The 22,628-nt window shown below is 50.6% G+C and overlaps 1 protein-coding gene across 3 annotated transcripts; it reads right to left on the bottom strand.

The window, feature by feature from the left end:
- Positions 1-1,233: 1,233 nt before the first annotated feature.
- Positions 1,234-5,863, bottom strand: LOC119873002. Of its 3 annotated transcripts, none has more exons than XR_005362895.1 (2): positions 2,810-5,863; positions 1,234-1,880 (listed from the first exon to the last, which is right to left on the bottom strand). XR_005362895.1 is itself a non-coding variant. In XM_038544043.1 (2 exons), the coding sequence occupies exons 1-2, from the start codon at positions 5,186-5,188 to the stop codon at positions 1,646-1,648; spliced, it is 615 nt and encodes a 204-aa protein (XP_038399971.1). In that variant the 5' UTR covers positions 5,189-5,863; the 3' UTR covers positions 1,234-1,645. The 3 variants fall into 3 exon arrangements, 2 of the variants coding, with proteins under 2 accessions (XP_038399971.1, XP_038399972.1); XM_038544043.1 differs by having other exon boundaries at positions 4,809-5,863; XM_038544044.1 differs by having other exon boundaries at positions 4,831-5,863.
- Between the last annotated feature and the right edge of the window lie 16,765 nt (positions 5,864-22,628).

The raw sequence follows: 22,628 nt of genomic DNA, 5'->3' as shown, positions 1-22,628 counted from the left end.
ATAAAACAGATGGAAATGAGGTTCTGTCAGGGAGGGGGTCCTGTCGGGAGGGGTAGGGGCAGGGGCAGGCCCAGAGCTCCAGGAAAAGGCAGGCAATGACTCCCTGCGAGGTCCAGAGAAGACCTGGTTCCAATCCCTGTTCTGAGCCGTCACCATGGCCCATGTCTCTGGAGTGCTTACTATGTTGGGTAGTAGCCTTGGTGGATGTTTGGTGGAGTGCTCACCATGTGCCTGGCACTATGTGTCCATTGTCAATAATTTTTATGAGGAGGCTCACAGAGGCCTCGTGCTCAAGGTCACACAGCATGTCGGTGGCAGTGGTTGAGGCCAGGTTATTGTTGGCTGGTGGGGTCTCTTATCTCCTGTAGTCCTGGCTCACAGGTGCTTGGAAGGATTAGATGAGGTCCAAGTGGTATGGGGCTGGGCTCTCCTGGGGACATGGGGGCTTTGGGGGTGAGGCTGGCCCATCTGGTTGCCCAGAGGCCCTGCCATCCCTGGGAAGAGCTGATTTTTGAGACCCTGGGAAGCTTCCTTAACTCCAGGGTCAGTGAGCAGCTTGAGGGACCTGGGGTCCCCCTCCCACCACCTCTCCAGACCTCAGACCTCCCGCCTCAGGCTTTTCTCCCTGTCCCTCCAGCTCTAATCCTGACCTCATCAAGTCCTGGGAAGGGTTGATCCACAGAAGCAAATCCCTCATTCGGAGGGACAAAATCAGCTTAATTTGCAGCAACTTGAAGCAGGTCTTTGCCAGGATTTGAATATCAAATTATCCCACAGCCCAGGCTGGCCTGGAAGGCCTCCTGCCGCATGCTCTGGGCTCCTCTGGTGATTGTTCTGTGAGTGAGGCTGGACCGGGCTATGTGTGCATGGAGTGGGGGCACCAGGGGACCTCCGGGGGTGCTGAAGAAGACAAGAGCACTGCAGCTCTCAGGCCTGGGGGATGGGAGGGGGGTGAGAAACCCCCTATTCATGAGAGTTACCTGGGCTGGCAGGGGTGGCAGTAGGTCTTGTCAAATATACAGATTCCCAAGCCCCTCCCCAAACATAAGGAGTCAAGGTTTTTTAGTAGGAATGCTTGAAAAATTCTGGAGCTGCTCAGTTAGCCAATCAGCAAATACCTCTTTATTTTTTTTTTCAAAGATTTATTTATTCATGAGAGGCACAGAATGAGAGATAGAGAGACAGACAGACAGACAGACAGAGGGAGAAGCAGGCTCCATGCAGGCAACCTGATGTGGGACTCCATCCTGAGTCTCCAGGATCACACCCCGGGCCGAATGAAGGCAGGCGCTAAACTGCTGAGCCACCCAGGGATCCCCAGCTAATACTTCTTTAGTGCACACACACTTGGTACCTCCTCATGTTTTGAGTTTCCTCAGCCTCCTCTGGGATCCACTCCATCCATCCCAGCCCGGGGCAGGGCAGACCTCGTTCCCTTGGCCCGAGGCTCCGCGATGGCCCCTGAGGCCTGAGTCAGCTGCTGCCCGAGGGCTCCTCAGCCCTCCCTCCCGGGCAGCGGGCCGGTTCCTTCCTTCCTAGCAGACGGCCTCTGATGTTGGCCACATGGACACAGTGCCCGGATGCAAGCCGTGGAGGTCAGACCCCCCTTACGGGCATGTCACCCCCCCGGAAGCTGTGAGCTTCTTCAGGAAGAGTGGGGACCCAGGGTCTGGCCCCAAGCCTCCGTCAATGTTGGGTGAGACATATGGGTCCTTCCTACACACCGTGTGCCCCTTTGGCACCTCTGGTGTGAGATAGCAGCAGTGTGCCCGTGGGCCCGTCTATCCATCCACGACTGGCGACACGTGGGCCCGTCTGTCCATCCACGACTGGCGACACAGAGCTGAAAAGTCCTGTCCTTGTCCTCACAGAACCCACAGCTGGGGAGAAAACAACAGGTGTGACATGCTCTATTAATACCCACAGGTGCTTCTAAGGCACTCACTATGTGCTAACAGTTCTAATGGCTCTTCCTCTCTCCGCACATTTTATCCTCATAAAAACCCTATAAAGTAGGAAATATCATTAAATGCATCCACTGGGACGCCTGGGTTGCTCAGTGGTTGAGCGTCTGCCTTTGGCTCAGGGCCTGATCCTGGAGTCCTGGGTTTGAGTTCCACATCGGGCTCTCTGCAGGGAGCCTGCTTCTCCCTCTGCCTGTGTCTCTGCCTCTCTCTGTGTATAAATAAATAAAAAATATTTTTTAAAAAATAAATGCATCCACTTTACAGAGGAGGGAACTGAGGCACAGAGAGAGTAGTCACATGCTCAAGGTCACACAGTTGTTAAGTGGTGGACCTGGGATTCATACCCAGCCAGTCTGACTCTGAGCCTGTCTTCTTTTTTTTTTTTAATTAATTAATTTGTAAATATTTTATTTAGTTATTCATGAGAGAGAGGCAGAGACACAGGCAGAGGGAGGAGAAGCAGGCTCCATGCAAGGAGCTTGATGTGGAACTCGATCCTGGGAATCCGGGATCCGGCCCTGAGCCAAAGGCAGCCGCTCAACCACTGAGCCACCCAGGCGTCCCTGAGCCTGTCCTCTAAACCACTCTGCTCTACGTCCACTCATCTTTATCTGTAACTACTTGTCTATGTATGGAACTTCTCCATAAGTGACTTGCCTTCGTTTTATTATTCATTTTTTAAAAAAGATTTTATTTATTTATTCATGCCTTCTTTTTAAAGGCATAATCATAGAGTGCTTTGGGAGCATAGAAAGGAGCACTAAACCTACACGAGGGCAACCACAGAAGGCTTCTTGGAGGAGGCATCTTATTCAATGTGTAGTCGAGCAACTATTGTGTACCTGGCACTGATGATGAAGAGATGAAAAAGTCATGGTCTCTGTTCTCCAGGAGCTCACAAGCTGGGAGACAAATGCCTGTAAGTGGATGTGCTAACTGTACTGAGAAAGCACAGGGCATTATGGAAGCACTGGGGAGACCCCAAAGCTGGGGAGATCAGGGAAGGCTTCCTGGAGGAGATGAATGTGAGCTGAGAATGAAAGGATGAATGGGAATCTCAGAGAAATGTCCCCACCAGTAGATCTAGTCTTTCAGCTGAAGTTAAGGGGGCCAGAGTCTCTGCTGGGCACTCACCCCTCTTTCTCCCGGCCAGATTCTCCTCCACGGAGCCTTCCTGGTGCAGCCAACCCCGGTCTCTCCTCTGACTGCCTACCCCAGGAAGGCAGACCCCCCTCCTGGGGAGGTCTACATCCTTGACTCTTGTGTGTTCCTGGGAGGTGAGGCCTGAACATCAGACTCCTGAATGCCCAGGTATTATGCCTAGCAGGGGTCAGGCAGGAGCTGTCACTGTGGCTTTGGGAAAGCCCAGTGGTTTGATTTGAGGGCACCTAGGATTTATTTATTAAAATATTTATTTATTAATGAGAGACACACAGAGAGAGAGAGAGAGAGAGAGAGAGCAGCAGAGACACAGGCAGTGGGAGAAGTAGGCTCCACGCAGGGAGCCCGATGTGGGACTCAATCCCGGGTCTCCAGGATCAGGCCCTGGGCTGAAGTCAGCGCTAAACTGCTGAGCCACCCGGGCTGCCCAGCACCTAGGATTTAGAGCAAGAAGGGAGCCCATAAACCATCCAAGCCCACTTAGAAGGAAGGAGTGAGGCCTGGGGAAGTAACAGGAGCTGCCTAGGCCCCACAGCTGAGATGGTCCTCAAACTCAGGTTCCCAGCACCCTGACCTCCTCTCTGGGGTGGTCTGGCCCCCTGGGCTCTCTTCTAACCCGTGCCCCTCCTCATGCCTGCCTAGCCTGATGGTGGCCAGAGTTGTCTTCCCTGAATAACGATGGTATTGGCTCAGATTAAGGGCAACTAGCTGGCTCTTGGCTTTTCCTTTTTATATAACAACTAATCTCCTTCTAATCAGCCATTATTAAATTATATTCCGTTTTTAATTCATTCACAGATCACCGTTGGGACAGCTGGATGGATAATTGGGGAGAGATAATTTATGTAAATGAGGAACAGCAGAAGGTAGGAGAGAGGGAGGCTGAGGGCCAAAGGGGGCCCCTCCTGAACCAAAGCTGGGGAGGGGACAGTGAGCTGGCCCTGCCTGGAAATGGGTGAGTGGGGTGCCAAGGAAATTGGGGCTTGTCATGGGACCTCATGACAGGTTAGATTGTCGTAACTGGTTAGATTGCCCATCAGCATCACTTTGAATGCTTCTGACAAGTGGGGAGCCCACTACTTTTTGGGGGGCAATTCTCAGATCCACCAGCCCTCCTCATTAGAAGTGGATCCTGAGAAGCAGTAAAACATCCTGGAGAATTCCAGAGTCAGAGCTTTGTTTGATAACAGCTCCACCACTGTGTAGCTGTATCTCTCTTTTTTTAAAAAAATATTTTATTTATTTATTTAATCTATCTATCTATTTATTTATTTATTTATGACAGAGAGGGAGAGAATCTGAAGCAGACTCATTGAGCGAAGTGTAGAGCCTGGGGCTTTATCTCACAACCACGAAACCATGACCTGAGCCAAAATGAAGAGTCCACTGCTTGACCAACTGTGCCACCCAGGTACCCTGTGTAGCCATCTTCTTCATCCTAGTTTCCAGTCTGTTTCAAGGGGATATTGAGGCTTCAGAACCTCTGAGTTCTTATGGTTGGTTCCCCATGGAACATGGAAAGTAGCAGAGGAAAAGCCGGGTACCTGGCAGACCTAGTGGCTCCTATCACCAGTGTGAGGACACTGTAAGTCCAATGCGCCTCCCACTAACATTTGCCCTGGGGCCATGAGGCTTCCTTCTGGAAACACAGAGTAAATCTACTTCCTTTGCATATCTGACCTGTCCGTCCAATAATAATTACATTGGCCACTGGCAACCTCCATGTGTTCCCCTGGTGCCAGGTGCTGCTCTCGACACTTGCTAGATAGCATCTCATTGTAGCAGCAGAACAACCACACACGAAGTGGGTGCCATTGTCTCCACTTTACAGATGTAAATACTGAGGACATAATCCCTCTTCTGACAATTCCTGCAACAGAAACTAAAACAGAAGCCTGCTTAGAAAGGGACAGGAGGCTCATAAAACCTGGAGTCCAGCTGGAGGCTATTTTGGGAAGGTGCCTTGGGGATTGGCCCACAGGGCTGGTGGCAAAAGGAGAGGCAGGTCCAGAAGGCTGGGCCTCCAGCCCTCCTGGCTGGCTGTCCCTCTGGGGCCCCATGAATCAGGTGTGGGTGGATGCAGGGGGTCTGATGGGACCTGAGGGGGTGAGGTCTGCATGTATCTGGGGCTGGCTGGGGCCAGTGGGTAGGGCCTTGGACCATTCCCAGAGGGAGGCAGGGGATTAAGGAGGGCTAGGGAGGGTGGTCCCAGAGGGTCCGGCAGAGTAATGGGATTAGACTTCAGGCAATGAGTGAAAGTTATTAGCGTGTGGGGCCTCTGCAGCTGTCACCCATCCCCAGGAGAGAGTCACTAGCAGTGCCCCCACCCCCACCTCGAGGCAGGCTGGCACCTCTGCCCCCCCCCCAAGGCTTTCCCGCTGTGATCATCTGTCAAAGGGCTGGCCTCCCAGCCTTAGCCTCCTGCCTACCCCTGACAGACCCGGCCACCCACACGCAGTATACCCTAGCACTGCCCTGTGCCTCGGTTTCCCTATTTGGAGAGGAGGCTACAGTGAGGATGCTGGAGATCCCGAGAGAGACCCCGGGATGCGTGGAGGTCCCCACCGGCCGCCCTGGGTTTCTGGTCCTGCCCTGCCTTAGCTGTGCCACCCCCGACGCGTCAGATGGCCTCTCTGTGTCCTAATGTAGAACACGGGGGCAGCCGCGCGGCAGGGTTTTCACAGGGGAGGGTTGGGCCAGGGGCGCAGCGCGGGCCCCTCGGAGTGCAGGGGCCTGAGGCCTGACGACAGGAGGGGGCCCAGGGTGGCGGAGCCCGAGGCGGGGGAGGGCCGGCGGCTCCCGGCTCCGGCCCCTGGCTCTCGACCCCCGGCCCCCGGCCCCCGGCTCCCGGCTCCGGCCCCGGCTCCCGGCTCCTGCCCCCGGCCCCCGGCTCCGGCCCCGGCCCCCGGCTCCGGCCCCGGCTCCCGGCTCCCGGCCCCCAGCTCCCGGCTCCGGCCCTCGGCTCCTGGCTCCGGCCCCCGGCTCCCGGCTCCGGCTCCCGGCCCCCGGCCCCCGGCCCCCGGCTCCCGCCCCCGGCCCCCGGCTCTCGGCTCCGGCTCCGGCTCCCGGCCCCCAGCTCCCGGCTCCCGGCCCCCGGCTCCCGCCCCCGGCCCCCGACCCCCAGCTCCCGGCTCCGGCCCCCGGCTCCGGCCCCCGGCTCCCGGCTCCCGGCCCCCGGCCCCCGGCCCCCGGCCCCCGATCCCCGGCTCCCGGCTCCGGCCCCCGACCCCCGGCTCCGGCCCCCGAACCCCGGCTCCGGCCCCCCATCCCCGGCCCCCGGCTCCGGCCCCCGACCCCCGGCTCCGACCTCCGACCCCCGGCTCCGGCCCCCGAACCCCGGCCCCCGGCTCCGGCCCCCGACCCCCGGCTCCGGCCCCCAGCCCCCGGCCCCCGGCCCCCGGCTCCGGCCCCCGAACCCCGGCCCCCGACCCCCGGCTCCGGCCCCCGACCCCCGGCTCCGGCCCCCAGCCCCCGGCCCCCGGCCCCCGGCTCCGGCCCCCGAACCCCGGCCCCCGACCCCCGGCTCCGGCCCCCGACCCCCGGCTCCGGCCCCCGGCCCCCGGCCCCCGGCTCCGACCTCCGACCCCCGGCTCCGGCCCCCGACCCCCGGCTCCGGCCCCCGGCCCCCGGCTCCGGCCCCCGGCCCCCGGCCCCCGGCTCCCTCTAGCGGCGAAGGCGCGGAAGCCCCTCCGGGCCGGGCGGGCGGCGACGCAGGGCCGCGGGGGTTCCCGGGGTCGCGTTCCTCCCAGGCCTCCGAGGCGGCGCCGAGGGTCCTAAGCCGCGCCGGCTCCCGTCGTGAGAGCGGCCTGCCCTTAGCTTGCCTGCCCTTAGCTTGCCTGCCGCTCTGCTCGGACGATGTCTTACCGCGGCTCACCCAGCCCCAAGCCCGGGGCGCGGGAGCATCTGCCCAGGCTGGCGGCGCGGGGCGTCGGGCTGCCCAGGAGCCCCGGGGACCCGCCGTGACCAGGCACGACTCAGTCCCTTGTGCAGCCTCGCTTGCCTCGCGGTAAACGGACGGTGGTGAGACCAGGTGGTTCCACCTTTCCGACTCGAATCACCTTTAAAAAAAAAAATTATTTATTCATGAGAGACACACAGAGAGGCAGAGACAGAGGGAGAGGGAGAAGCAGGCTCCACGCAGGGAGCCCGACGCGGGACTCGATCCAGGGTCTCCAGGCTGACGCCCTGGGCCAAAGGCAGCGCTAAACCGCTGAGCCACCCAAGGCGTCCTTCAAACCACCTTTTAAAACGTAAAACAAAAACAAAAACAAAAAAAACGTAAAACAATTCAGAGTCCCTCAGGGTAGAACAGTACTTACTGTCAGACTAGGGAACCTACCCAGTGACCCGACACTCTTAGGCATTCCGTAATGCTTGTACATGAAACGATACTTTATTAATCTCAACAACTCTATGGATTTTATTGTCTTTACTTATTGATAAGATTTTTAAATTTTATTTATTTGAGAGAAAGAGTGGAGCTAGAGAGAGAGAGAGAGAGAGAGAATGAGCAGGGGGAGTGGCAAAGGGAGAGGGAGAAGCAGACTCCCTGCTGAGTAGGGAGCCTGATGCCGGGCTCTATCCCAGGACCTGGGATCTTGACCCAAGCTGAAGGCATAGACGCTTAACCAACTGAACCACCCAGGCGCCCCAGCTCTATAGGTTTTAAAAGTATTTTTAAATAAGCACTATTTTTTTTAGGAGCAGCTTGTAACCATGCAGGAAAATTGTGAGACTGTAGAGTTCTCAATATACCCCACACCCAAATGCCCCTGTTACCAGCATCTGACATTAATATTTTAGTTAATGAACTAAGATTAATACATTGCTAACTAAAGTTTTTGTTTTATTCATTTTTTCTTAGTATTTACTTAAAGTCCTTTCTTCTGGGGCAGCCCAGGTGGCTCAGCGGTTTAGCACCAACTTCAGCCCAGGGCATGATCCTGGAGACCCGGGATCGAATCCCACACTGGGCTCCCTGCAGGGAGCCTGCTTCTCCCTCTGCCTGTGTCTCTACCTCTCTCTGTGTGTGTCTCTCATGAATAAATAAATAAAATCTTTTTAAAAAGTCCTTTCTTCTGGTCCAGTATTTTACATGGGATACCACATGTAGTAGTCATGACTCCTTTGGCTCCTGTTGGCTGTGATGAGTTAATGTAACTTTAAAAGGGGGGAAAAAAGGTATATTCCTATAATAGAGTATTGTGGGGCTGTTATCACATTCTGATCTGGAATGATCTCCAAGACAATAGTAGTATGATAAGGAACATACAGGATGGTGTATTTTACTTCTACTTATTTTTTAGAGAGAGAGAGAGAGTGGGGGATGGAAGGGGCAGAGGGAGAGGGAGAGAGAATTTTAGGCAGGCTCCACACTCAGCGTGGAGCCCAACACAGGGCTCGATCTCATGACCCTGAGATCATGACCTGAGCTGAAATCCAGAGTTCCGCACCCAGTTGATTGAGCCACCTAGGCACTCCATGTATACATATAACTATTTTTAAGCCTCTGGAAAGGTATCTGAAAAACTGGTTACTGGTTGACTGTGGAAAAGGGAATCAGATGACTGGAGAGAATGAGAGTGTAAAGGAAGCTGACATTTTATTTTACACTCTTCGTATTAGTTCATTCTTAAAAACTATGCATGTGGGGCAGCCTGGGTGGCTCAGTGGTTTAGCGATGCCTTCAGCCCAGGGCATGATCCTGGAGACCCAGGATCAAGTGCCAAGTTGGGCTCCCTGCATAGAGCCTGCTTCTCCCGCTGCCTGTCTCTGCCTCTCTCTCTCTGTTTCTCATGAATGAATAAATAAATAAAATCTTAAAACAAACAAACAAACAAAAAACTATGCATGTAAGGCACCTGGCTGGCTCAGTTGGTGGAGCTTATGACTCTTGGTCTTGAGGTTTTGAGTTCAAACCCCATGTTGGGTGTGGAGATTACTTAAAAGTAAAATATTTAAAATATTTTAAAAAACTGTATGCATTATCTATCTTGATAAACATACATATTAAACATAACAGTATATATAGGTATAGTATATTCATTGAATCTCTCACTGGGCTCTGTACCGTTTGTATCATAAAATCCAGCCCCCAACTCTGTGAGGGTGTTCCTGGCGTTGGGTGCTCATATGGCTCTAGCAGAACCACTGGCCTGGCTGGTCTGTAAAATGTCTTTCCACCCATGGACTGGGACTCCTTTGGCTGTTCCAGGCCTGTGTGTGCCCGGGTACTTTGGGGTAGAGGAGTCTGGGTGAGGTCCAGGTACAGATACCTAGACTTACTTAAGTAAGAAAGGACCATAAGGATGTGGGGGCCTTGTGGGCTCTGGGATAGGATGGCCCTAGAAAGATAGGGCTGCAGCTTCTTCTCTCAGGTGTTGCTGCCTCCTGGTCCCACAGCCAGGGTGCCTAATCACCTCCTTCCCATGGCCCTGTCTCTCCTCCATTCAAGCCCAGATGGAACTCGGTCTCAACTCCAAAATAAATATGTCTGGGCTTAACAGAAGCTCCTGCATCCCTGTACTTGTCAGTATGTGACAGAGAAACAAATGACATCCCTTAAATATTTCACATGGAGGGCTCATGGCCTTACTGTGTGCTCAACATTAATTTAGGGATGCCTGGGTGGCTCAGAGGTTGAGCATCTGCCTTCGGCTCAGGGTGTGATCCTGGTTCGGGAATGGAGTTTCTTATCAGGCTTCGTGTGAGGAGCCTGCTTCTCCATCTATGTCTCTGCCTCTCTGTGTCTCTCATGAATAAACAAACAAACAAACAAACAAATCAATAAATAAAATCTTAAAAAAAAAACCCCACTAGTGTAGGTGCTGTGGGGTACAAAAGAGGATGCAGGCCTTTCTTCTGAGAGGATTTCTTCTTCTTCTTCTTCTTCTTCTTCTTCTTCTTCTTCTTCTTCTTCTTCTTCTTTTTTAAGATTTTATTTTTATTTATTCATGAGAGATAGAGAGAGAGGCAGAGACATAGGCAGAGGGAGAAGCAGGCTCCACACGGGGAGCCCAATGCGGGACTTGATCCATGGACCCCAGGATCATGCCCTGAGCTGAAGGCAGTTGCTCAACCACTGAGCCACCAAGGCATCCCTCTCCTGGGAGGATTTCAAGGATTTTAGGAAGGTCCCACTTTTCCAGATCCCTCCCTCTCCTTCTGGAGATCCACTCAAAGGTTTCATTTACTTAAATTATGGACCCGATCCCTGTGGAATTCAGCTCCCCTAGAAGAAGTCAGAGTTTAGGCACGTCTTCCAAAGGTTCCCCAAATCCCTACTAGAAAGACCCTTTTGGAAGTCCTCTGAGATCCTGCTCTTGCTCCCTGGGCAGGGAGGACTTACTGAGGTTCCATTAGCGTCCTCAGGAAATATTCTCTATTTTCTGAACTCTTCGTGTTCTTTGCATGCCTATGGGCCTTCCCATTTGCTGGTTCCTCTATCTAGAATGCATTGCCTCTTTCAAGGCTCAACTCAAGCTTCTCTTTCCAGGGGAGGCCTCACCTGCCAGGCCCAGGTGGAGGTAGCATCCACCTGGTCACTCCCCCTCCATTCCCATCCCCACTCCTGGGCACAGACCTGATTTTTCAAGGTGGACAGGATTCAGAAGGATTGGCACCCACGTCTGGCTTTGCCACTCTTGCCAGCATACAATAGGTACCTAATAAATCCTAGCTCTCTTCTGTTCCTCACATCTACAGAGTGTGCATTAATAATTTGTGTTTACCCAATTGTCTTCCCTTTACACAGCAAACTTTAATTAGTAGGTGTAATAAATGTTTGCTAAATGACTGAGTGACTTAACCAGGGAGGAGAAGATGTTGCCAAGCTCAGAAGCAAGGCTGAACACCTCTGCTGCCCCAGGAAGCAGGGAGAGGGAGTCCCATGCCAGGGTCAAGATAGGAGGTACAAATGAGAAATTTGGTGGGTTGATTTCAGGGGATGATTAGAATGGAATGAGGGGACAGAATTGGATGAGTGTGGTGGCATTTGACCATCAGTGGGGGCACATATATATCCAGCTGACCCCTAGCCTTGTCCCACCCTGTGTTAAGCAGAGTGGGCACCCTGTTCAGCCTTAGGACTATGGTCAGGGGCATGAACTGGGTGCCTGGAGATGCCCTCTTCTCTGCGTTCTGCAGCCCCAAGACCCAAGTAGGGAGGTACCCTCATTTGCTCTCTTCTTCACGGTCACCAGTTAGGCACCTGTGGTTACCTCATCTGGTGAGTTCCATATGGCCCCCAGGGCTCCTCGTATGTACCCTCAAAGGTGCTGGGACGTGAAGAGGGGTAGGGAGCAGGTTAAAGCCAGAACATCCCAGCTTCCAGCACCCAACATATCATAGGCAGCCCATTGACATTTTTCATGGGTACCCTGCAGACTCTGGGGACATATCACACAGTTCGAATGCTTCTCTTATGATACATCCTATCTCCTTTAGTCACTGCTAAAATCCATTGAACACGTACCACGTGGCCGATGTTTCACGAACATCATCTCATTTAATCCTCACAAAGATCCAAGGTCTCTTAAAAAATTATTCTCATTTTTTTCAGAGATGGAAACTGCATCAAAGAAGTGAAGTCACTCCCTGGGGTCACAAGTGGCAGAGCCAGATGGGAAGCCGGTCTGCCTGCCAGCACAGGCCTGAACTTCCAGGCAGGACCCAGCCTCCCCTCTGTCCAGCTCTGAGCCCAGCTCCTGCCCCTCTGCCCTAACAAGTGCCAGGAGCTGGTGCCTCCAACTGGAAGCCCTCACCATGGCCTTCCTCTGTCTGGCCACACAGTTCCCACCGGCCCACTTCACCAACAGCAGTCCCACATGCCTCCAGGCTCTGCATCTCACTCTCAGGAGGCGCAGTCCACCCAGCTGCCCAGGAGGTCCAAGGGGTCCCCGGGGGGTGGGGACCATGATGGGCAGAGGGCCCTGGTGCCTCTGGGCCGGGCGGGGAGCTGAGAGCCGTGGGGAGGCGGGCGCGGTGCACAGCGCTGATCCTAACCAAGTTTGCCAGCCCGGCTTTTCTCATGGCTCCCACACAATGGTCTGCTTTGTGCCCACCTGCCGATAATGCTTAATTAGGCGAGGAGTTGATTAATTTGAGGTAATTGACAGCTAATTAGAGGCCCACAGGCTCATTAACTTGACATCTTGTCTTCCTGAATTGGCTGAGTAGGGTCAGGTGACGGAAGCCGTTGCCTTCTCCCTCCCTGGCCCTGTGGGCAAAGGTGATCACCTGGGGGAGGGCTGGGCAGAGCTGGCGTTCAGGTGGGGCAGTCCCCAGGCCAAGAATAGAGGAAACCAAGGCAGCCAAGGAGGAGATACATGCCCTAACCCTAGGAAGGAGGGCGTGGGAAGGAATGGAGGGCTCATGGCAGGGGGGCAAAGACACTGAAGAGAAGTAGGTGGCTCTTAATGGGGGAATGGCTGGTGTCCATGCAGGGAGAAGGGGCAAGGGCAGGGAAGTGTGCGGGGGCGGGGGGAAGCCTACTGGTAATAAGCATAGGCTTGGAAGTTAGACAGACCTGGGGTTGAATACCAGCTTCACCATTAACCAGCTAGGTGACTATGAATTAGTGAATCTAAGCCTCAGGCTTCTCCTCTGTAAATGGGATTTAGACCAGTACCTGGCAGTTGGGTGAATGCTCAAGTAAGTTAATTGCTCTTGGCAGCAGGAGGGAGTGACAAGAAGAGAAGGTAGGTGGGAAGGATGGGTTATAGGGAGGCAATAGAAGCCCCCTCCCAGGAGGACCCCCTGTTACTCTGCAGGAGGCCTGTGCGCAGCTAACGATGCTGCTGAGGGCATGGGGACAAGATCTCGTTGTTGCTACCACTTCAGAAGGACAGTTCAGCAATATATATTAAACATTATATATTAAAATAAAAATGCATGTGACCTTTGACCCAGCAATTCCCTCCTTAGTAATCTGTCCTACAGATGTATTTGTACAGGTGCAATGAGTTGCATACAAGGATGTTTGTTCATCACAATGTAGTTGGTAATAGCCGAAGACCAGAAACAACCTGAATGTCGATCAAAGGGACTGGCTAAATAAACTAAGCATATCTATACAGTGGGGTAGTACACAGCTGTGAGATCTGTATGCACCAATAGGAACAAGATACTGGATAAATTAAGTGGGAGAAAAAGCAAGATGTAGGACAGGGTGTAGCTCCCAAGAAGCTAGTAACTAGTGGCCTGAGGGTCAGGAGATGGGGAGATTTTTTACAATGTGTTTATTTTTTATTTTTTATTTTTTTAATTTTTTTAAATTTTTATTTATTTATGATAGTCACAGAGAGAGAGAGAGAGAGAGAGGCAGAGGGAGAAGCAGGCTCCATGCACCGGGAGCCCGATGTGGGATTCGATCCTGGGTCTCCAGGATCGCGCCCTGGGCCAAAGGCAGGTGCCAAACCGCTGCGCCACCCAGGGATCCCACAATGTGTTTATTTTAAATACAGTTTGTATTTATTGTCTTCTCAAGAAGCACTATAAAATTAAAAAGCAATAGAGCTTTTTTTTTTTTTCCTAAATGAAATCTAACTTGAAATCTAAATTCATAGGCAAGTTCTGGTGGAACTTGAGATAAGGGTCCAGTCCTATTCAGTTCCTTTCACCTCTCCTCCAAAGGTTTTAAGAGAGTTTGAAGACCATCTAGGATTCAATATTGTCCAACAGACTTTCTATGATGATGAAAATGTATGTAGTTCCGCAGTGTCCAATATGGTAGTCAGTAGCTCTAGGTGGCTACCGAGACCTAGAAAAGTGGCTAGTGTAATGAACTACATTTTACATTTTATTTACTTTTAATTTAAATGTAATAGCTACATGTGGCTAATGGCCCCCTCTTTGGATAGCACAGAACTCTCTCCAAGGGACAACAACCCAGCTGTTCTAGCCTCCATACACACCACTCTTTGCTGGGAGTGGTTGGTGATGGAACCTTAGAATGGTCCTTGGAAATTTGGTTGTAGAGATAACTGGAGGTCTTTTCTAGCAGATCCAGAACTGCATTGGATAGAAGCAAGTCAGAGATGCCAGTAGCTCACCTAGAATGCCAATTCTTTTAGGAAGGATCACCTAAACGACCCATGAGTCAGAAAGCACTTATGTAGCTTTGAGGTCAGTAAGTGCCAGATGGGAAGACTTTAATAATGCCCAGTGACTGGAGGCCATGGATTCAGGCATCCATTTGGCAACTGCGCACTGAGCACCTATGAGGTGTCAGGCTCTGGAGCAACAGGGAAGCACAAACCAGGTCCTGGCTTTGGAGCAGCTCACAGTGTTGAGACTCAGTTCACAGGAGACGGGTAGATAGACAACGATACTTCCTCAATAAGAGTCCAAGCATCAGGGTTTCTAGCACCCCTGGAGTTTGGCTCACAGCCCTCCCCATAGGTCACAGAGGGAAAGCACAGAACAGGGCCCCTCAGCCCTAATGCTCAGATGCTGGCGGAGCATGAAAAGCAGCTGCCAAAGGAACATGATGGACATTTTCTATCCTTCCGTCTGACTCCATAGCTTAGAAGCCAGGATGAGTTTGAGATCGTCTAGATTCTCCTGTATTATGGCCCCAGTCAGCTCCATGGGGTTGTGGTAGCTTTCCCTTTAGAAGCTCAGAGGACCTTAAATTCACTTGTTTTAATGGAGGCATAGTTTACACACAGTAAAGTGTACAACTGCTCAATGCACAGGTTGGCGGATGTTTTTGTTATTTTTTATTTTTTAAAGATTTTATTTTACTTTTTAATAGATTTATTTATTTGAGAGAGATAGAGAACACAATTTCACACAGGGTGGAGGGGCAGAGGGAGAGGGAGAGAATCATAAAGCAGGCTGTGCTGAGTGGGGAGCCTGACTCAGGGTTCCACCTCACGACCCTGAGATCATGACCTGAGCTGAAACCAAGAGTCAGACGTTCAACCAACAGAGTCAGTCAGGTGTCCCAGATTTTATTTTTAAATAATCTTTACACCCCATGTGGGGCTTGAACTCAGGACCTTGAGATCAAGAGTCACAATGCTCTACCAAGTGAGCCAGCCAGGTGCTCCTCGATGGAAGTTTATACACACACTCACGTGCATGTATAGTCTTGTGTAACCACTGCTCTGATTAAGATAGAGAACATTTCCTATACTCCAAGAAGGCTCCTTGTGCCCCTTCCCAGTCACTACCCCAAGGTAACCACTATTCTTTTTTTTTTTTTTGGCAACCACTATTCTTAACTCTACCACCCTAGATTAATTTTGCCCATTCTAGAATCATACAGGAATGCCCTTCTGATCTGGCCTGAATTCTCTCCTTGTTCTTGTTTGTGGGATTCAACTGTGTTACTGGGTGAAGCACAGTAGTGTGTTTTTTATTGCTGACTGGCATCCCATTATATAAATATACAACAATTTATTCATTTTCTTGATGGACATTTGGGGTTTTGCCAATCTTTGACTCCCCTGAATAAAGTTGCTATCAACATTCTCACACATGTCCTTTCGCCAGCACTCATTTCTGTTGGGTATCTACCTAGAAGTGGAACGAACAAAGACTGTGTATTCCTCAACGTCACATAGACTTGGTGACTCCACATTCTGAACAGGCTTTAAGGTAAGAGTGGGGAGTCAGCTTTGAGAGTCCTCTTGGGGAACTATATGCCCCTACTGGCTGTGGAGGGGAGAGTAGCTCCTATTAGAAAAGAAAGGGTCAGGGAGAGAGTCAAGCAAAGAAGTACAACATGGTTCTCAAAATCAAGGCCATATAACCATGTTGTGTGCTACGTGAATGGAGGCTGGGAGGAGAGATGAGCACAGGAAAAGACAGGCTTTTGTTTTGTAGAGTGGAGCATGTGTAAGGAAGAAGCAAGAACAACTAAAGTTCTCCCGTGGATTCTTGTATTTATTTTAATTCACCCCATGGAAAATAAATTTCTTTCCAGTTCCTGTCTCTTTTTGCCTTAATTTATGCAACCAACAGAGTAAAGAAAAATGTTTTTGGTAACCCAAATCTCATGCTGGCTTCACAAAGATGATAAAGCTCAATATTTGCACCTTGAACATTTCTAGCCCTGCAGAAGTCCCCTAAAGTTCCTTCCTTGGTAACCACTATTCTAACCTCTGTCATCATAAACTAATTAGTACTGTTTTCAAACTTTTCTTAACATGGAATCTGACAGTTTATGTCAATATTTACCTAGGATTCATTATGTGTCAAACACATTGCTCAACTATCGAACAGCATGTCATTTGATCCTTCCAATAATCCCATTGCCTGAAGAGAAAACCAGTTTCAACAAAGCCAAGAATATTATCTGAGGCCAGAAAACTATGAAGTAGCCGAACTTGGATCCAAACTAGAGTGACTAACCGTCCCATTAGCAGGACTGTCCCTTGCCCTGGGTAACCCCGGGTGCCAAGCAAAATGGATGCTTAGTCCTCTTAATTCAGACCTGGATTGGACTCAAAAGCTGGGTTCCTTTCCTTTGGCTTAAGATTTCACCCAGTAGTGCCTGTGTTAGCACAATCTCATGGGGAATATTTTGTTTGAAAAAAACCTCTGTGATACCAGCATTTTACTTAGGTTTGTTTGTTTGTTTTAAGTAGGCTCCCTGCCCAGCATGGAACCCAGCACAGGGCTTGAACCCACAACTCTGAGATCAAGATCTGGGCTGAAATCAAGAATTGGACGCTTTAGTGACTGAGCCACCCAGTGCCCCTTGTTTCTTTTTTTCTTGGCTTTGTTTCATTTTATTTTAAAAATATTTTATTTACTTGACAGAGCACAAGCAGGGAGGAGCGGCAGACAGAGGGAGAGGGAGAAGCAGGCTCCCTGTGGAGCAAGGAGCCCGACAGGGTGCTTGATCCTGGGACCATGACCTGAGCCAAAGGCAGACATCTAACTGACTGAGCCACCCAGGCGCCCCAGGTTTGTCTCATTTTTTTCTTAAAAGATCTTATTTTTTGTTCATGAGAGAGAGAGAGAGAGAGAGAGAGAGAGGCAGAGACACAGGCAGAGGGAGAAGCAGGCTCCATGCAGGGAGCCCGACACGGGACTCGATCCCAGGTCTCCAGGATCACGCCCTGGGCCAAAGGCAGGCGCTAAACCGCTGAGCCACCCAGGGATCCCTGCTTTGTCTCATTTTAAAGAAAGATTTCGCTGAAATCTTATACAAATCTCTGTATAGAGTAAAAACAATATTATTCACATGAAAAGGGAATTCTAGCAATATCAACATGTCAAACAAGGATTTACTCAGCATCTATGCACTGAAAAAGAATTTTAAGATAATCCCTAACTTTAAGAAGTTTATCATTTACTTGGAGAATTAAGAGTAAAGCTTAGGGAATAAAATTAGAGGGTAATAACTAGGAATTATAATCACCCATATCTGAGTGCACATTATGTTGTAGGGGCCTTACATATTCTATCTCATTTAATCCTCACAATACAGCTATGAAATATGTACTGCTGTTATACCCATTTTAGACAAGGAAATCAGGGCTTCATGAGGTTAAGTGATTTGCTTAAAAAATTCATTGAGCTATTCACTTAATATTTGTACACTTAATGCAATGAGTTATAACCTCCAAGCAATGTTTACTGAATGGGAAGCAGCTGAAGTTGCTTCTTCTTTTTTTTTAAGTTTATTTATTTGTCATCTCTACACTCACCGTGGGGCTCAGACTCATAACCCCAAGATCAAGAGTCACATGTTCTTTTTTTTTTTTTTTCTTTTTAAGAGTCACATGTTCTTACCCACTGAGCCAGCCAGGTTCCCCTCCCTTACTCTTAAATAGCCTATTCCCAATAATTTGGGGCCACGTTTTAAAAAATGTTTTGGCTTGTTTCATTTTAATAATTCAGGTCAAAATGCCATTTTGAGCCTGGATATCTTGAATGCAAATAGGCCCAGCCTGTGGCTGTGAAGTCAGAGTCCAGCCTTGCCATGGAACCCAGGGCCGACACAGGCCACTGGGGCCACAGCCACCCGCCTGGCCCCACAGCCCTGCTCCCATCTTCTTGCTGCAGGCAGTCCTGCCAGCAATGTCCAAGGCTATCTGTCCCCTGGGTCATCACAGCCAGCTCCGACGTCTTCCCCAGCACACCCCGGGCCCATCCCTTCACTCAGCAGCCTGCCCGCCACCCATCTCTGCTTTCCAGGTCCGCAGGCCTCCACCCAGCGGCCCCTTCATCATTCCTGCCTGACACGTCGACTTTCATTTTCCTAAGACGAACCTCATTTGACAATCTCCTGCCCATATTTCTAAGCTCTCTGGGTCTCACTGTGCTATTTCTCTGTCCTCTCCCGGGTTTGGAACACCAATCATCTGCAGGTTTCATTAGCATGCTGTTTACCCCTGTCTTGCCGATCATTAATGAAGATGCGTCGTCAGACACCGTCCTCGGGGCCTCCACCACGTGCCCCCTCCCGTGCCCCGTGCTGCTGGAGTCATTATCCTTCCTGGCGTGACAGGGTCAGAACCAAACCAATTTGCATCAATCTTTGGTGATGTTGTGAGGTGTCGCCTGCCCTGCCATCCTCGTGTTGTAACAACCGCTGGGCTCTCTGTCCTGGGCCCGCTCCTCTCTGCTCCAGGACGGCGGAAGGGACCTGGCCCGCCTAGATCTTCAGGCTGAAAGTCGCTCTGGTCAAGCAGGGCTCAGGGCTGTGCGTGGCTAGGTTCTTCCCTTTGTTTTGCTATCCTGAGCTGTTTTCCTCTCTGGGAAACAGGATGGACAAGGACACATCCTGGTGACCTGGAGGAAGGAGCAGGTGTCTCAGGCACAGAATTTTTCTTTTCTTTCTCTCTCTTTTGAAAAGATGTTATTTATTTATTCATGAGAGACACAGAGAGAGAGAGAGACATAGGCAGAGGGAGAAGCAGGCTCCCCGCGGGAAGCCTGATGAGGGACTTGATCCCTGGACCCCGGAACCTGGGATTATGCCCTGAGCTGAAGGCAGACGCTCAACCACTGAGCCACCCAGGCATCCCCAGAATTTTTCTTGCTCGTAATGACATTTATTTCTGTTGCAGGAAAATAAGGAGGAAGGCTCCTTAAATAACCTCCAAGTCCTAGTCAGATGCCCGGGCCTCTTTGGACCTGTATGTTCCAGTTGCCTGGGCTTGGGGTGGATGAGGAATCATCTCTTGAGGACAAAGTTCATGCTTGTGCGTGACTTTCCGGTCACCCAGCCCTGATGCTCTCATCCCTAGTTTATCACTTCCATGGCTCTGCTTCCATCGCGTGGGGAAACTGACTATATACACACTTGCTCCCAATAAAGGTAAGAACCTCCTCCTACACACCCCTTGTGTCCCTCAGATCCCAACTTGCAAAGAAGGCACTTTATGCTCTTTCCTGAGGGTGCAGCGCCTCTGTCTGGCTGTGTGGGATGAAAATAGAGGAGTATCATTCCAGGCTGTCCTGACCCCTGCTTACTCCTGACCCTGAGTTCCTTTCTCCCCCACCCCCTTCTCTCCCAGTTGGGAAGGGAAAATGAGCAGGAAGAAAGGACTGAAGGAAACTCTCACAAGCACAATGTCTGAAGTAATGTTTGGAATGCCCCAGAGCTGGGGAAATTCAGCATTAAAGAATCCACAGCAAAATGAGGTGAGATATATATATATATATTTTCTTTTCTTTTTTTTATGATAGTCACAGAGAGAGAGAGAGAGAGAGGCAGAGACACAGGCAGAGGGAGAAGCAGGCTCCATGCACTGGGAGCCCGATGTGGAATTCGATCCCGGGTCTCCAGGATCGCGCCCTAGGCCAAAGACAGGTGCCAAACTGCTGCGCCACCCAGGGATCCCCGAGATATATTTTTCTGTGTGGGGATGGACTGAGGAAAAATGAGCTATTTTGTGACACTGACTGAACATGTACTAAGAATATTTTTCTGCTCCTGAGCAAAGGCCCTGTGTCATGTGAGGAGGGCTGGGCCCTGGGACTAAGTGTGCTTAGGGCACAAGTCATTTCATGCACATTACGTGCAATGGAGTAGGGTCTAGGGCAGGGCTGGATGCTCACCAGGTGCTCAGTAAATACTTAGAGGTTTACAGATAGACATTTTCATACACAAGAACAAATCTCATTACTATAAACAAATGTCACCAGTGAACTCTGTGTGTGCGCATGCACACGTGCATGTTAATAGGCTGGGCTGATGGGTAGGGTATTTTAAGCCCCATATACCTGTATACCCAGCTCGAGAGGCTTCTCCCCGTATTATGAACACAACGTATACTTCTGTAGAGAGTTTGGAAAATGTAGAAAAAAAAAAAACCCAAAAATTACCCACAATCCTCCAACCAGGCGGCAAGTACTTTCCCACCCCCCATATTGGACATGAAGTTGCATTTATAGTTTTACATCTTGCTATTTTATTTTCACTTATCCTTATGACAAACCATTTCTTCCATGATGCTATAACCTTTTGCAAACATACTAACTGGCTACATAATAGTTCACTATGTGAACATACCATAATTTAATCAATAGTTCCAGGTATGAAGGACCTTCAGGCCAGTTGGCTTGAGGTAAGTAGCTCTGTGAAAAAAGCAAGGGATGAGGGTCAGCCAGGAAGCAGGTGGAAGCAGGGGTGCCTGGGTGGCTCACTTGGTTAAGCATCTGACTCTTGATCTTGGCTCAGTTCATGATCTCACGGTCATGAGATCAAGCCCTGCATGGGGCTCGACACTGAGTGTGGAGCCTGCTTGGGATTCTCTATCCCTCTGCCTTGCCTCTCCCTGCTCTTTCTCTCAAAAAAAAAAAAAAAAAAAAAAAAAAAATGGTGGAGGCAGTGAGAGCAGAGACAAATGGAGGGGAAGAGGAGGCCAAGGAAGCAGTTCTCAGGAGCTTGCTTTCCCCATTCCTCAGAGACCATTTATAGTTCTGACCCCTGCCCATTCCCCGTGTCCCTACCCAGGCCTTTGCTGGGGGCTGAAGCCAATGCTTCTCACTTCCACTCAGCCGAAAGTCACTGACTTTTCCAACCTGACTCTTCTCAGCTGCTCCTTTGTGTGAAGCCGCTGGCTCAGGCCTGCTTGGCTCCTGGGGCTCAGCTGCATCCGGGAAAGCCCTGGGACGTGACCTTCAGCCCTGCCTGACCCTGAGGCCCCGGGCTGCAGAGTCAGGCCAGGCTGTTCTCTGTGTGCTCCTAGATAGGGCAAAGCTAGGGAGGGGAGCCCAGGCCCAAGAGAATCCTGCTCAGCCCTGGAAAGGGAGCATCTGGAAGAAGGATGGAGGGACTGGAGTAGGGGTGGGGTGGGGAGAGGCAGAGGACACAGCACAACAGGGAAGAGCATTCCTGTGCAGTGACTGGAATAGTATGGGATGCTCAGCTAATGTGAGGACCATCCAGACTAGTTAGTGAAGAATGAGCTGAGGCTTAGGCCAAGCTCAGTGTTAGCTCAGGAATCTGCCACTGTCACAGAGGACACCTTTTCTTCCCTTATTCATGAGTAACAGTCTTTAATGCCACTGGCTGCAGACTCAGCAGTATTTGTTGAAATGTCAGTGCCAGTGCAGGCTAACCCAGAGGGTGGAAGGATGGGGGCAGGAGGACTCTGTAAACTCTCAGCATCCCGGGAGGGTGAGAGGAGCGGGTTCTCTGCCTAACTCATTTCAATTCTTCAAGGTAACCAAATGTTACTATATTTTCCCTGTAAGAATTACCAATTTTTAACAAATGGGAGTATAATAAAAGAAACAAATGCATCGAATGCATTTTTGTAAGATATATCCATTAAGCACTTATATAATGGGTAAGATAGGCCATGTGCTGTTCTAAATACTTGCAAGTACTAATTTAATCTCTATGATGATCCTGGGATTTAGATGCTACTATTGGACCCACTCCATAAATGAGTAAACTAAGGCACAGAGAGATTAAGCAATTTATTTATGGTCACATGGCTAGTAGATGGCAAAAAAAGGATTTGGATCCAGGCAGTCCTACATCAGGGTCTATGCCCTTATTTGGCGTTTTTTTTTTTTTTTTTTTTTTTTTTTTTTTTGAAGAGTGGTAGGAGGAGACAAAGAGACTTTTTTTTTTTAAGATTTTATTTTTTTATTCATGAGAGAGAGAGAGAGAGAGAGAGGCACAGGCAGAGGGAGAAGCAGGCTCCATGCAGGAGAGCCTGATGCGGGACTCGATCCCAGGACTCCAGGATCACTCCTTGGGCCGAAGGCAGGCGCTAAACCGCTGAGCCACCCAGGGATCCCCGAGAGAGAGAAAGACTCTTAAGCAAGCAGGCTCCATGCCCAGTGCAGAGCCCAAAGTGGGGTTTGATCTCACAACTCTGAGATCATGACCTGAGTTGAAATCAAGAGTCAGATGCTTAACTGACTGAGTCGCTCAGGCACGCCTTGCCTCCCTTCCTAGAAAAGGTCCCAAGGACACTGTGGTTCAGAGAGAAGTGACTTGCATGACTATACCCTGCCTCTCTCTCAAGATCCATGCTCCTACCTTAGACTAGCAAGAAAGCAATGAACACTATCACGGTG

This window comes from Canis lupus, chromosome 8 (genome assembly GCF_011100685.1).
Source record: "Canis lupus familiaris isolate Mischka breed German Shepherd chromosome 8, alternate assembly UU_Cfam_GSD_1.0, whole genome shotgun sequence".
NCBI classification, from domain to species: domain Eukaryota; kingdom Metazoa; phylum Chordata; class Mammalia; order Carnivora; family Canidae; genus Canis; species Canis lupus.
Note: the sequence above shows the minus strand (reverse complement) of the source record. Positions and strands in the feature narration are given on the sequence as shown.

Excerpts from the sequence above, each read along its gene's own strand:
- LOC119873002 (XM_038544043.1), bottom strand. The coding sequence starts at position 5,188 with ATGGGGCCCCAGAGGGACAGCCAGCCAGGAGGGCTGGAGGCCCAGCCT. Across the intron at positions 1,881-4,808 it reads AATTATTATTGGACGGACAG|CTGTGGGTTCTGTGAGGACA; the intron begins GTCAGATATGCA and ends TTTTCTCCCCAG.